The sequence below is a fragment of the Thamnophis sirtalis genome, unplaced genomic scaffold, assembly GCF_051295495.1.
Source record: "Thamnophis sirtalis isolate CommonGarterSnake01/CBP01778 unplaced genomic scaffold, rThaSir2_p1.2 scaffold_10, whole genome shotgun sequence".
Taxonomy (NCBI): domain Eukaryota; kingdom Metazoa; phylum Chordata; class Lepidosauria; order Squamata; family Natricidae; genus Thamnophis; species Thamnophis sirtalis.
Window position 1 is genome coordinate 2,924,102 of NW_028261390.1, and position 15,389 is coordinate 2,939,490.

The following is a 15,389-nucleotide window of genomic DNA, read 5'->3' on the forward strand; positions in this document are numbered from 1 at the left end:
AGACGTCTTCGGGCAGCGCTGGCTCTTCGGCTTTGAAACAGAGATGAGCACCGCCCCCTAGAGTTAGGAACAACTAGCATGCATGTGCTAGCTTGCTTTTACCTTTAGAGAAGGACCAGGGGAGATTATTCTATTCTATTCTATTCTATCTCCATGACTTTGGCTTCAAGGTCAACTGCTGTAGCTAACTACCCACTGTTAATGAGAACCTAAAGCCAATTCATGGTCCATTCCTTTTCTCCATTCAGCTGTCATCTTGAAGATGTTGAGAAAGGCTCAATCCGGTCAACTTTGGGAGCTGCAACTTCTCCTTGTGGAGACCACGAAGCAGGAGCGACTCTTCCTGGAAGTCAACATTCATGACTGAGGGACTTTCCCAAGTCAATGAACCGAGGGCCTCACTCTCCAATGCCACCAACTCTACCGATTGCGGAGAGGACACCGTGCTGTACGGGGACACGGAAAAAGTGGTCATTGGGACCGTCATCTCCATCATCACCCTGTTGACCATCGCGGGAAACAGCCTGGTGGTCATCTCCGTGTGTACCGTCAAAAAGCTTCGGCAGCCGTCCAATTATCTGGTGGTTTCTTTGGCCGCCGCGGACCTGTCCGTGGCCCTGGCGGTCATGCCTTTTGTGATCATCACGGATTTGGTGGGAGGCAAATGGCTCTTTGGAGAAGTCTTCTGCAATGTCTTCATTGCCATGGATGTCATGTGCTGCACAGCGTCCATTATGACCCTCTGTGTCATCAGCGTGGACAGGTAAGGGTGTGGTCTTCTTCAGGTCTGACCATAGAAGGTGGAAGTGACCATAGGTGATCCTAGAAGTTCAGCTTGGAGATGACCAGGGGAAGTAGACCTCCCCAATCTGGGGTCTTCCATGAGTGTTGGTTTTCAAAGACTCTGTTGAAGTCCAGCTCATTCGGAAGATCCCAACGAGAGGTGAGCTAATCTAGGTTGTTCATCTCTATATAATCTAATCTAATCTAATCTAATCTAATCTAATCTAATCTTTTTCTAATCTAATCTATTTTAATCTAATTTAATCTAATCTAATCTAATTTAATCTAATTTAATCTAATCTAATTTAATCTAATTTAATTTAAGTAAAGGTAAAGGTTCCCCTTGCACATATGTGCTAGTCGTTCCTGAGTCTAGGGGGCGAACAGCCAGCACTGTCTGAAGACATCTCCGTGGTCATGTGGCCAGTATGACTCAACACCGAAGGCGCATGGAACGCTGTTCCCTTCCCACCAAAGGTGGTTCCTATTTTTCTACTTGCAATTTTTACCTGCTTTCGAACTGCTAAGTTGGCAGAAGCTGGGACAAGAAACGGGAGCTCACTCCGTTATGCAGCGCTAGGGATTCGAGCCACTGAGCTGTTAACCTTTCTGATCGAGAAGCTCAGCATCTTAGCCACTGAGAAACCATGTCCCAAATCTAATCTAAATCTAATCTAAATCTAATCTAAACCTAATCTAAACCTAATCTAAACCTAATCTAAACCTAATCTAAACCTAATCTAAACCTAATCTAAACCTAATCTAAACCTAATCTAAATCTAATCTAAATCTAATCTAAATCTAATCTAAATCTAATCTAAATCTAATCTAAATCTTAATGTGATTTAATCTAATTCTAATCTCAATCTTATTTACTGTAATCTAGTCTGTAATCTAATCTAGTCTGTAATCTAATCTAGTCTGTAATCTAATCTAATCTGTAATCTAATCTAATCTGTAATCTAATATAATCTATAATATAATCTAATCTTAAATACCAGTTTCCCACAAAAAAATATAAATCATGGTCATGTGACTGCAGGATGCTTCAAACAAGCTGTAAATGTGGGGTCGCCCAGTATCTGAAATGTGATCATGTGACCGTGGGAAAGGGCAGCTATTGGAGCTTCTAATTTGGGTCGTAAGTGACCCTCGCGGACCTCTGTTATAACTTTGCATGTTCCCTAAGCGGACGGTCGTAACCCAAGGTCTCTCTCTATGCTCAATCTGACTCAATGTTTTTCCAGATACCTAGGAATCACTCGACCCTTGACCTACCCGGTGAGACAAGACGGGAAACTGATGGCCAAGATGGTCTTTGTAGTTTGGCTGCTCTCCGCCTCCATCACGCTCCCTCCCTTGTTCGGCTGGGCCAAGAACGTCACGGTGGACCGAGTGTGCCTCATCAGCCAGGATGTTGGCTACACCATCTACTCCACCGGCGTGGCCTTCTACATCCCCACCACGGTTATGCTGGTCATGTACCACAGGATCTACAAAGCGGCCAAAGCCAGTGCTCGGAAACACCGGTTCGTGGACTTCCCGAGACCTCACGACCAGGACCGTATCGTCTGCGTAGACTACGCCGTACGGCCCCCGCGGAGCACCAAACGCAGCCACAAAGAGTGCGCCACATTGTCCAAGTTCCTCCGGGAGGACCACAAGAACATTTCCATCTTCAAGAGGGAGCAGAAGGCCGCCAGGACCCTGGGCATCATCGTGGGCACCTTCACCGTTTGCTGGCTGCCCTTCTTCTTGATGTCCACCGCCAGGCCTTTCCTCTGCGGCAGCCGGTGCGGTTGTATCCCGCTGTGGCTAGAGAGGACTTTGCTGTGGTTGGGCTACACCAACTCCCTCATCAACCCCTTGATTTACGCTTTCTTCAACCGCGACCTGAGGACTACTTTCTGGAATCTTCTGCGCTGTAATTACCGGAACATTAACCGAAGGCTTTCGGCGGCAAGCATGCACGAGGCCTTAAAAGCCACCGAAAAGCACGAGGGTGTATTTTAAAGCACGGAAACCCTTGGCAATGTTAGAAATGTTGCCCTTCCCCTCTCAAAAACTCCTACCCACCTACAATTAGCCCAGGAGAAGCAAAAGCTCGTAAAACCTCACTGAGGTAGACATCCTTGGTCTTGTAGGAAATCCGCAATTTGATCTCAAGAGAAGATAATATTCGTACCCAGGCTTGAACGGCGAGCTCCTATCTGAGCTTGGTGGTTTCATTGCAGACCTTTCATGGCCCAACTAGGGAACATCATCAGTTCTAGAAGGGGGGGGGGTTATGGAAAAGAGGAGGGGGAGGAGGACTGTGGGGTCCTGGGTGCTCTCTGAGCTTGGTGGTTTTCTTGCAGATGTTTCATGGCCCAACGAGGGAACATCCTCAGTGCTACAAGGGAGTGGGGTTTGTGGAGAGGAAGGGGAGGAGAAGGAGAGGAGGGGGAAAGCAGGAGGAGGAGGAGGAAGAGGAGGAGGAGGAGGGGGAGAGAACTATGGTGTTGTCTTGGTGCTCTCTGAGCCGGGTGGTTTTCTTGCAGATGTTTCATGACCCAACTAGGGAACATTATCAGTGCTAGAAGGGAGGGGGGTTTGTGGAGAGGAAGGGGAGGAGGAGGAGGAGGAAGAGGAGGAGGAGGAGGAGGAGGAGTAGAGTGGAGAGGAAGGGGAGGAGAAGGAGAGGAGGGGGGAAGCAGGAGGAGGACTGTGGGGTCCTTGGTGCTCTCTGAGCTTGGTGGTTTTCTTGCAGATGTTTCATGACCCAACGAGGGAACATCCTCAGTGCTACGAGGGAGTGAGGTTTGTGGAGAGGAAGGGGAGGAGGAGGAGTAGGAAGAGGAGGAGGAGTAGGAAGAGGAGGAGGAGGAGGGGGGAGAGAACTATGGGGTCCTTGGTGCTCTCTGAGCTTGGTGGTTTTCTTGCAGATGTTTCATGACCCAACTAGGGAACATTATCAGTGCTAGAAGGGAGGGGGGTTTGTGGAGAGGAAGGGGAGGAGGAGGAGGAGGAAGAGGAGGAGGAGGAGGAGGAGGAGGAGGAGAGTGGAGAGGAAGGGGAGGAGAAGGAGAGGAGGGGGGAAGCAGGAGGAGGACTGTGGGGTCCTTGGTGCTCTCTGAGCTTGGTGGTTTTCTTGCAATGTTTCATTACCCAACTAGGGAACATTATCAGTGCTAGAAGAGGAGTGGGATTTATACAGGAGGAGGAGCAGAAGGACAGGAGGAGGAGGAGGAGGAGGAGGAGGAGGAGGAGGAGGAGGAGGAGGAGGAGGAGGAGGAGGAGGACAGGAGGAAGAGGACAAGAGGAGGAGGAGGTCCTTGGTGCTCTCTGAGCTTGGTTGTTTTCTTCGTAGATGTTTCATTACCCAACTAGGAAACATCATCAGTGCTAGAAGGGAGTGGGGTTTATAGAGGAGGAGGAGCAGAAGGACAAGAGGAGGAGGAGGAGGAGGTAATTCAAGGAGGGCACATTCCTTTATGCCCGCCACACGCACAAAGCCGCTTAAAAACAATTACCTAAATTTGTTTGTCGAGTGAAATAAAGTCTCATCTGTTTTCCCGCACGGACACTCAGTTTCCAGGTGAACGATGTTTGTCTTTCTGCCTCCCTGAACTTCAGCGTCAGCCTGGAATGAAGCGACCTCAAATGAAGAAACCTCTGGAGGATTGCACAGCTGGCCAATCTGAGCGGAAGGAGCTTCAGGGCCAGAGAACCCCAGGAGAGAGTAGAACAGAAGGGACTACATTATATTTCCCCAAAGGATAAATGGAGAAACGTGTTTTTAGAGGCAGAAAGCAAGCCCCAGTCTTTCTGAATAGCCGGCAGCAGATGCCAGCACTTAAGGAGATAAAGAGCTTCGTGAAAGAGGAAGCCAACTATCTAGATGGCTCCATTCATAAGCGAAGCAAATACCGTTCAAAGCAGGATACAGGTTTTCCTTGACTTATGACCACAATTGTGCTCGCAATTTCTGTGGCTAAGTGAGACGTTTGTTCAATGAATTTTGCCCAGTTTTACAACTTTCCTTCCCTCCGTGGTTAAGTGAATCCCTGCAATTGATAAGTTAGCAATCTGGTGGTTAAGTGAATCCGTATTCCCCCGTTGACTTTGCTTGTCAGAAGGTCACAAAAGTCAATCACATGACCCCTGGGGCACTGCGACCGTCATAAATATGAGTCAGTTGCCAAGGGTCGGAATTTTGATCATGTGATCGCGGGGATGCTGGAAAAGGTCGTCACTGCGGAAACCACCCCTAAGTCACTTTTTTTTCCCAGTGCTGTTGCAACTTTGGACAGTCACTAAGTGAGCTATTGTAAGTTGAGGACTAACTGTATTTCGAAACTCTTTTGTGGGGAGGCAAATCCTCAGGGCGTGTGTCCGTGTGTTCCAGCATAACTCCGGAACGCCTGGGTCACTGAAATAAAAAGAACTGAAATTATATCTATAGTGTCAAGTCACACTACTTTGCATTTTTGGATTCAAATTCCGTTAAGATACAGCCTGTTGTGCCTTAAAATGGCTTCTACTGTACAGCAGAGTGGAGTTGACATGGCAACGGCTGCACGCTACTCCACAAGGGGGCTCCCTCTAATATAGCATTGGGATAAATACATACCCAGGCTATCCCAGGTTATCAGCTAGTCATCAAGAAAAGGAATCTTCCTTTCCAATCGGCCTTCAGCCTCCATTTTGTCTTTTTCCCGGCTTGGAACTGAACATGGGAACTCCAACAATGGCATAAACTGCCTTGGGTAGTCCCCGGTGGGTATCGGCACAAGTGCAGCGATTTACGTAACCGGGGGTCGGTTCCTACCTGCATTGGTACTGGTTTGCACTGCCCGTGCGTGCACAATTCCCTAAAAATTGTTCTGCGCATATGCAAATACCATTAAATCATAATAAAAACAAGCGGAGACCGGGGAACCAGTTTCGGGGGGGGCATGGCCAGCCTGGGTCGCTGCGGTTCTGCGGCCCAGTCCAAATTACCACGACCGGGTTTGCCCAAAGCAGTGCAAACCAGTCAGAAGCCACCTCTGCACGTAACGAATGCGGCGAGAAGCGTGGTAACATGGGGCAAAACTCTCTTAAGAGGTGTCTCGCTTAGCAACGTAAATCTTGGCCTCACGTGTGGTTGTAAGTCGAGGACTACCCGTATTGCGTGCTGGGTTAAAAAAAAAAAAGAGGGATGAGATGGGATGCTTGGATGTAGCTGGGGGAGATGCTGAAATTAATGTTCGAATTAATCGGTCATTATTGTGAGCAGTAAACCTGCAGCCATCGACTCTCCAGAGCCCTGTGGATATTTTTAATTCTTAAATGCTTGAGTAGAAAATTTAGCGCTGCATGAAACGTAGAGAAGCCGGCCTGATTATCAAGCTAAAAATGCCGTATTTTGCATTCTTTTGGGGCAGCTTGAAAAACAGCTAGATTTTAAAGGCGGCGGGGGTGGGTGAGTGGGAGAGAGAAATCAGATTTTCAGTCCCTCCAAGTGGAAAGATATCAATAGTCCTTGAGGTGCAACCACAATTGAGCCCTAAAATGTTCTGATGCTGACCGAAACCTCCGTTAAGTGAGTTTTGCCCCACTTTACGACTTTTCTCACCACCGTGTCAGGGTTCTGACTAAATGCTCTAATTAAATCATGAGCCTCGAGCCAAGCTTCAAAAGAAATGGCTATTTCTTAGGAGCAACATGTCACGTACCCAAGTGAAGCCAGCTCTGACCCCACACAATTTACGGCCCAGTTATGACCCTGTCCCAACCCTCCAGCCATTGCAGGTAGCCTGGGAGACCACCTTGAGAAAGATATGCGTGGAATGTGCTTCTGGTTGTGGCTGCCATGCTGCTCCATCAGTTTCCCTCCCACATGCCTATGGCAACTCAAGAGCAGGCCAGGGATGCTTTGCGAGTTGACACACCGTTGTGAAAGTGAACCGTCTCACTTGTTAAGTCAGTGACAGGGTTGTTAAGCGGATCTGGATTTCCCCACTGACTTTGCTTGTCTGAAGGTCGCAAAAGCGGATCGCGTGACCCCCCCTGGGCCACTGCGACCGTCTTAAATATGAGTCAGTCGTCAAGTGTCTGGCTTTGGATCCCGTGACCATGGAGATGCTGCCACGGTCGTAAAGTGAGAAAAACGGTTATAAGTCACTTTTTTTCTGCGGCATTGTAACTTTGAACAGTCACTAAATGAAGCCGAGGACTGACTGTATTGCAGACTCCAGAGAAGAGGGTAGAATTGAGTTTGCAGGGATCTTAAAAAAAATAATAATTTGGTGTTTCTTCTTCCCTGGCACAGCCTTTAAGACTGGGGAACTTTAAAGTGGTTTAAAGAACTTAAAGTGATAATAATTAATCTGTGGAACAGCTTGCCACCAGAGGTTGTGAGTACTCCCTCACTGGAGGTTCCCAAGAAGAGATTGGAGAAGCATTTGTCTGAAATGGTATAGAGTTTCCTGCTTGAACAGGGGGGTCAGACTAGATGACCTCCAAGGTCCCTTCCATCCCCATTATTCTATGTTATTGAACGAATGTTGCCTCTTCTTCTCCAATCCTCCTCCTCTCTCTCTCACTCACTCACCTTCTCCCCTTCTCGCCAAACGAAAACACCCCATTTTAAGTCTGAATGTAATGATCTAATTTCACACTTCTTACCCATAATAATTATCTCAGCTGGATGGTTCCCTTTGTCAGAGCACAGACCCTAGCATTTTCCATTCCTCAGGGGGCATTTATTTAATTAATGTGACCTTTTCCCGAAATTACGAAAAGCTGCATTGCGGAATACAGGTGAAAAAGGAAGGGGCCCAAAAGGTTGGCAAACAAAAATGAGCAGAATTCACAATTTTTGATCAGGTTCCCCTCTCCGTGCTAGTCATGCCTGACTCTAGGGGGCGATGCTCAACTCCGTTTCAAAGCCGAAGAGCCGGCGCTGTCCGAAGACGTCTCCGTGGTCACGTGGCCGGCATGACTCAACGCCGAAGGAGCACGGAACGCTGTTCCCTTCCCACCAAAGGTGGTTCCTATTTTTCTACTTGCATTTTTACCTGCTTTCAAACTGATAGGTTGGCAGAAGCTGGGACAAGTCACGGGAGCTCACTCAGTTATATGGTAATAAGGGATTCGAACCACCAAACTGCCGACCTTTCTGATCGACAAGCTACAGTGTCTTAGCCACTGAGCCACCATGTCCCTTAAAGAATATATAAATAATATAAATAATATAAATGATATAAATAATATAAATATAAATAATAATATAAATAATAACATAAATGACATAAATGATATAAATAATATTAAATAATATAAATGATATAAATGATATAAATGATATAAATGATAAAATAATATAAATAATATAAATAATATAAATATAAATAATATAAATAATATAAATAATATAAATATAAATAATATAAATAATAATATAAATGTACAATATACATACATATACATATACATATACATATACATATACATATACATATACATATACATATACATATACATATACATATACATATACATATACATATACATATACATATACATATACATATACATATACATATACATATACATATACATATACATATACACATACACACAGGTTCAGACCGGTTCAGACCGATTCAGCCGAGTAAGTAGTAACTCAGCTGGCCGCGTTCTCGAACCGGTTCTATCGGTGGCGGCCTAGGCGCCGCAATCTTGTATTTTGCTTCCGCGCACTGGAGTTGCCATGGTCCTGATCAAACGGAATTTCTAACATTGGATTTTCCACCTTACCAGAAGGAGCCCCCTTGTGGAGTACTGTGAAACTGTTACCATGGCAACTCCAGCGTGCTGTACAGTAGAAGTCATTTTATGGTAGTACGGTAGAAGCCATTTTAAGGCACAACAGGCTGTATCTTAACAGAACACATGCCCCACGGGGTGTTAGGGGTGTCTTACCCCCACAGTATTTGTTTCCAGGGTTTAAGTCATCTGTGTACCAAGTTTGGTTGAAATTGCTCCAGGCATTCCAGAGTTACCCTGGAAAACACACACATTCCGCGTTTCCTCAAAAATAAGACATGCCCTGCTAATAGCCCAATTGGCCTTTTCAGAGCATGCGCCATAATAAGCCCTCGCCTGAAAATAAGCCCACCACCAACTCTTTAAGCACATGCGCAACCGGTCCCCGCCATTACCACTGTACCACCTATTGATACAGCTCGCGGGGCAAAAAAAGGGCTCGCCGCAAAAATGGCGGCAGGCGAAGCGAAGTGCTTCCACCCCCCCACCCACACCCCGCCCTTCCCTCCTGTGCAAAAAGAGCCCGCCGCAAAAACATCGGCAGGCCAGCAATGCGATCCCCCCCTCCCGCCTGTTCCTTCTCGCGCAAAACACAACCGCCTACCCCAATGGTAAAGGCAGCCAGGCCTGGTTCCCTTCCCCGCCGTCCCTTTAGCGAAGGGGGGCAGTTGGGGTGGGGGGAGAAGCGAGGCGCGCCTTTTACCTTTCCAGGTCTGTTGCCAAAAGTTTGATTGAACTCGCAAGAAGGGTTTTTTTTTAAAACTAGCGGCTTCTCTGAACACAATGTCGAGGAACGCAACGGAGCTGGAAAGGTAAAAGGGGCACCTTGCCTCTCACCTGCCCCAGAAAATAATAAGCCCTCCCGCTATAATAGGCCCAAGGCAAGGGTGGGTTTCTCGCCCTGTTCCAACCGGTTCGGTTGGAACGGGGCCGGCGGCGTCCTTGTGCACGCGCGCGGTGCACGCATACATACTAGCGTCTGTGCGATGCTCCAGCTGCTCCTGGAGCATCGCGCAGGCGCTGTATGCGTCCTGCGCATGCGTGGAAGCGTAGAACTCGTCAAAACCGGGTAAGGAGCGCGGGTGGGCGGGTGCGCCCTTCGCCGTTCCCGGAAGTTACTTACTTCCGGGTTCGCCGACCAACCGGTTCGCAGGGACCGCCGCGAACCGGTTGAAACCCACCCCTGGCCCAAGGCCATATTTCGTGGGGCAAAAGAAAATAAGACCCTGTCTTATTTTCACGGGAACACGGTACAAACTCCCATTTTTACAGATGCAGATAGGAAACAAAGCAATTGAAAAGGAAAATGCCTTTGAAGGATCTCCTGAAAATTCATCTGCGGTTGGTTTGCTCCTGTGATCATGTTGGCATTCGCAATTTTGGAAAGTGTCTCTTCTCTTGCTCCCACCCACCCACCATCTGCCAAAACCTTCAGGAAGTTTTATTAGTGGTGTGGTGGTGGGGGGAGAAAAACCAAATTTATTGATTGGAAGTCGTCTGTTTCCAGACCGTGAGGGGGAGTTTTCATCCAACGCTATCATCCCTCCCGATTTGTCACGATAACCCTAGCAAAATCAGATTTGATTCGTATCTTCATCCGTTGAGGATTTGGGATCAAGGCTCAGGCAACCCAGCTAGATGTGTAGAATCCTTAAGAGGTCATCTAGTCTAACCCGTGCCAAGGTGGGAGTTCTTATATACCATCCCTGATAAAGGGCTGGCCAGTCTCTTCTTGAAAGCCTCCAGTGATGGATCACCAACAACTTCTGGAGGCAAATCGTAACACTGGTTAATTGTTCCCACTGTCAGGAAATTTCTCCTCAGTTCTAAGTTGCTTCTCTCCTTGATTAGTTTCCACCCATTGCTTCTTGTTCTGCCTTCAGGTGCCCTGGAGAATAGCTTGACTCCCTCTTCTTTGTGGCAACCCCTGAGATATTGGAAGATGCTATCATGTCTCCCCAAGTCCTTCTTTCTATTAAACTAGACATTCCCAGTTCCCACAATTATTCATCATATGTTTTAGCCTTCCACTGTACAATTTAGCTTGCATATAATATACGGAAGGACATACAGTATGAAAGGACATGATATTATGTCCCATACATAACATTAATGGGATATACACAATAATTTCCTATGAAGAACAACAAACAGGAGTGGTATTTATAATAAGTGGTTTATAATAAATCAGCCAAAGAGTTTGGCTAACGGGTGCTTTAAAAGAAAAATGTAATTGATAAAATAATCAGTAAGTAAATTAAGTAAGTGCATGAGTGAGTGAGTGAGTGAGTAGATGAATGAATATCTATCTATCTATCTATCATCTATCTATCTATCTATCTATCTATCTATCTATCTATCTATCTATCTATATTTATTTCTATCTATCTATCTATATCTATCATCTATCCTATCTATCTATCTATCTCTATCTATCTATCTATCTATCTATCTATCTATCTATATCTATCTATCATCTATCCTATCTATCTATCTATCTATCTATCTATCTATCTATCTATCTATCTATCTATATCTATTTCTATCTATCATCTATTCTATCTATCTATCTATCTATCTATCTATCTATTCTATCATCTATCTATCTATCTATCTATCTATCTATCTATCTCTATCCTATCCATCTATCTATCTATCTATCTATCTATCTATCTATCTATCTATCTATCTATCTATCTATCTATCTATCTATCTATCTATCTATATCTGTGTGTGTGTACACCAGCATAACTCTGGAACGCCTCGAGCAATTTCAGCCAAACTTGGTACAAAGATGACTTACTCTCTGGAAACAAATACTGTGGGGGGTAAGACATCCCCCAACACTCCTCGTGTGTGTTGTGTTAAGATACAGCCTGTTGTGCCTTAAAACGGCTTCTACTGTACTGCCGTAAAATGGCTTCTACTCTACAGCGTGGTGGAATTGCCATGGTAACGTCTTCACAGTCCTCCACAAGGGGGCTCCCTCTGGTAAGGGGGGAGAATCCAACATTAGAAATTACTTTTGGTTGGGACATTTCCCCCCCTATAATTAACTACTCAGGCAACGCCAGGTTATCAGCTAGTAAATAAATAAATAAACTTATAAACAAACTAACTAACTAATCTTTATAATAAATCCATAACAGAAAAATATATAATGAATTCCCCTCACAACGACGCTATAGAGCACTGCACACCAAGACAACTAGACACAAGGGCAGTTTTCCCCCCCAACGCCATCACTCTGCTAAGCAACTAATTCCCACAACACTGTCAAACTATTCACTAAGTCTGCATTACTATTACTATTAGTCTTCTCATGGCTCCCATCAGCCATCTCCTCCCACTTATGACTGCAGGACTTTGTTGCTTGTATCCTTACAATTTCTGGTGTTATTGATTGTTTTCTGATTGCTTATTTCTACCCTGTGATTATCATTAAGTGTTGGACCTTGTGATTCTTCACGAATGTATCTTGTCTTTTTATGCACACTGAGAGCATCTGCACCAAAGACAAATTCCTTGTGTGTCCAATCACTCTTGGCCAATAAAGAATTCTATTCTATTCTATTCTATTCTATTCTATTCTATTCTATTCTATTCTATTCTATTCTATTCTATTCTATTCTATTCTATTCCATATTGTATTTGAGCAAAACGACTTAAGACGGGTGCGTGAAATCACTAGCAATGCAATTTGACTCAACTGAAGGGTGAGGGTTTTTTTTTGGCTTTAACTGGAAAAATAGAACAAGCGAGTGGGAAGAGACCTTGCTTTCATTCTTTAATTGCTTTAACGCTTTAATTCCTAATAGCGAATTCCGAATACTGCCCCTCCCCTCCAAGAATTAATCACTGCGATCTCTTTTGTAGGCATTTCCTTCCCTCCCAAGATGAATCAAATCACATCCCGTGTTTGTGTCGATCTGTTAAAAAAAAAAAAAGTCCACACGTTTGCCTGGAAATATCATTAAGTAGATATTCTGAATGTGTTTTATTTATTTACTAGCTGAATACCCGTGTTCCGCTACGAAACTATGTGATCGGGCTTGATAAATCGATACTTACAGCTTGAAAATAAATGAGTAGTTACAATTGGCCTCTCCACTCCCCTTTTCTCCCTCAGGCTGGTCCCATTGATCCTCTCCTATCCCCTTCCCTCCCTCAGTCTAACTCCTTAGCATCAGAGCCTTTTTCAGGTGGGGAGAGGGAGTAGAATGTCTGAACTCCCAGCCCTCAGGCCGGATGAGTCACACGCTGGCCACGCCCATGCCCAAGTGGCAGTTGGAACAGAGTTCTTTTCAGGTGGGGAGGGAGAGTATAATGTCTGAACTCCCAGCCCTCAGGCCGTATGAGTCACGCGCTGTCCATGCCCATGCTAAAGTGGCAGTTGGAACAGAGTTCTTTTCAAGTGGGGAGGGGGAGTAGAACGTCTCACTCCTTAGCATCAGAGCGTGTTAATAATACTATAAGAAATACTGATGATCTGATGGTCATTTCAAAAAATCCTTTCTTAGCAAGCAAGTTTTCTTTTTCACCAAACGGGTGGAGGTGGGTGGAGAGTATGCAAAAAAGTCAAGATGGCTGCCACAGCCATGTGATTGACATTGCTTGCAGCTTTCACTTTTTGGACCACCACCTGGGATACCCACCGATTAATCTGCTTGTGCAGGAGGTTGGACTAGAAGATCTCCAAGGTCCCTTTCAACTCTGTCCTTCTGATATTCTGTGATTCATCCAAGAAGCTTCTTCAGCTCTAACCTCTTCAGCACAGAGACAGATATGTCCATGTAGGTGAAACCTAGCAAGGGCCACTAGGTGGCACCAGAGTCAAAGAGTGTAGGGCAGTGATGGTGAACCTTTTAGGGCCCCAGTGTCCAAACTGCGACTCAAAACCCACTTGCTTATGGCAAAATGCCAACACGTTAAGCAATTTAAGCTGAACGATGAGGTTTTACTACCTAAAATAATGATAAACAAGGCAGAGTTCAACTAATCGTTCTAAGAAAAATGTGATAAATGCATTTTTATGTCCCTCCATTCCCCCCCCGCTTTTGAAATATTACGTTTAGCAACAATAAAAAAGAAAAACTTTCGTAATATCATTTCTTTCCCCCTCTCTCCCTTTCTCTCTTCTCCCTTCTCTCTTTCCCTCCCTCTCTCTTTCTCTCCCTTACTTTCTCTTTCTTACTCTCCCCTCTTTCTCTCTTGCTTTCCCTCTCTTTCTCTCTCTTTTTTTTTAAAGGGCATGAATATCCTTTAGGAGGCTTGTAGAGTGCTCCTGGGGGGTGCCCCCCCAAAAAACGAGCAAAAAACGGCCTGTTTTTTTGTCAAAAAAAAAATGTCATTCAGAGCCGGTAGGCGGCTTATAGAGTGTTCCTGGAGGCTGGGGAGGGGGGCGGCAAAATTGAGCAAAAAACGGCCCGTTTTTCACTCATTTCTGCCCTCCCCAGCCCGCAGGAGCTCTCTGAAAGCCTCCTACAGGCTCTGCATGGCTATTTTGGTGAAGGAGGTGGGGTTTCAGGAGGCAAAAAATACGGTATTCAGTGTATAAGACGCACCCAGATTTTCATCCTCTTTTTTGCGGGGAAAAAGGTGCGTCTTATACTCCGAAAAATACGGTAACTACGGACGAAACATCAGGATGGAGAAGATGGACTGGTGAGGAGTGGAAGAGGGCGTTTCGATCCTTTTTTTTTCTTTTTTGGTTTTCTCCCTCCCCTTCTCCAGAGTCCTTTCCCACCCTTTCCATCGGTCTTTTGGCCAATCGGTTGCGTCCCTCAGGCTTTTCAACCAAACTGAGATAAGAGCCGCTTAGACAAACAGCAGAGTAACTGTGGCGGTGAGCAACCCAGCGGTGGAGAGGCCGAGCTTCTAAAGAAGGTTGATCTCTAGAACTGAACGGAGGGGGGGGGGAAACGAAACAGCCCTCCTTGGACGGGCGATCCGAGAAAAAGAAAAGCCATGCACCTAAACTCTCGCCGTCTCCGGAGCCCAAGGAGGGGAACGCCCGGCTAAGAAGTGCCTGAAAAGACTGATGGGACCGTCATGGCCTCCAGCTTCATGTTCTTCGTGTCCATCCTGATCTACCTCACTTCCTTCATTGGCATGATCGGCAACCTCATCGTCCTCTTCGCCTTCCTGACCCACGCCGTCCGGCGCAAAGCCCTCCAGCCTCTGGACCGCATCATAGTCAACATGGGTATGGTCAACTTCTTCCTCTGTTGCTACAAAGCCATTCCTGGGATGCTGGTTTTCAGCAGCACCAGAGTCTTCGGGGAAGAGGGATGTAGGGTTCTCCTCTACACCTACCACACTCTGAGGCTGGTCAGCATCTGGTCGGTGGAAAACCTGAGCATCGTCCACCTCATCAAGATCCGGAGCCCAGCTGCCGATGGGCGATGCTCATCCACAGGCATCAATCACGCTACGTCAATGGGACCCTCGTGGGTTGTTGGGTGGCCAGTGTCCTCCTGCAGATCCCTTATTTGCAGTATGAGAAGACCGGCGGTCAACGGAATAAGACCATCGCCTTCTTGGCTACTTCCACTTGCTTGAAATCCACGGAAAGCTTCGCCATGAAGTTTAGCACCTACGCCTCCATCGGCCTCGACATGGTCCTCATTCTCTTGGTGGTCGTCCTCAACGGCTTCATCATCGACCTTCTCTGGAAGCACCACAGGAAGGTGAAAGCGTCGTCCTCCGCCGCCGCCGCGGGGAGCATGTGGAATAAGCACACGGCCCAGGCCACCAAGATCCTGCTCTCCTTGCTCTCCATTTACGTGGTTTGCTGGATCGCCAACGACATG

At 46.2% G+C, this 15,389-nt stretch overlaps 2 protein-coding genes across 2 annotated transcripts; both read left to right on the plus strand.

Annotated features, from left to right (window-relative positions):
• The first annotated feature begins 359 nt into the window (after window positions 1-359).
• On the plus strand, window positions 360-2,796 carry LOC106553429 (5-hydroxytryptamine receptor 7-like). The gene is made up of 2 exons (XM_014071923.2): window positions 360-763; window positions 2,031-2,796. The coding sequence occupies exons 1-2, from the start codon at window positions 360-362 to the stop codon at window positions 2,794-2,796; spliced, it is 1,170 nt and encodes a 389-aa protein (XP_013927398.2).
• Window positions 2,797-14,473: 11,677 nt separating this feature from the next.
• LOC106547837 (olfactory receptor class A-like protein 4) lies at window positions 14,474-15,389 on the plus strand (the record flags this gene model as incomplete). The annotated part of the gene is given in 2 exon segments (XM_014065104.2): window positions 14,474-14,959; window positions 14,962-15,389. Coding segments are annotated over 2 exon segments (759 nt in total), but the record flags the coding sequence as incomplete, so codon positions are not given.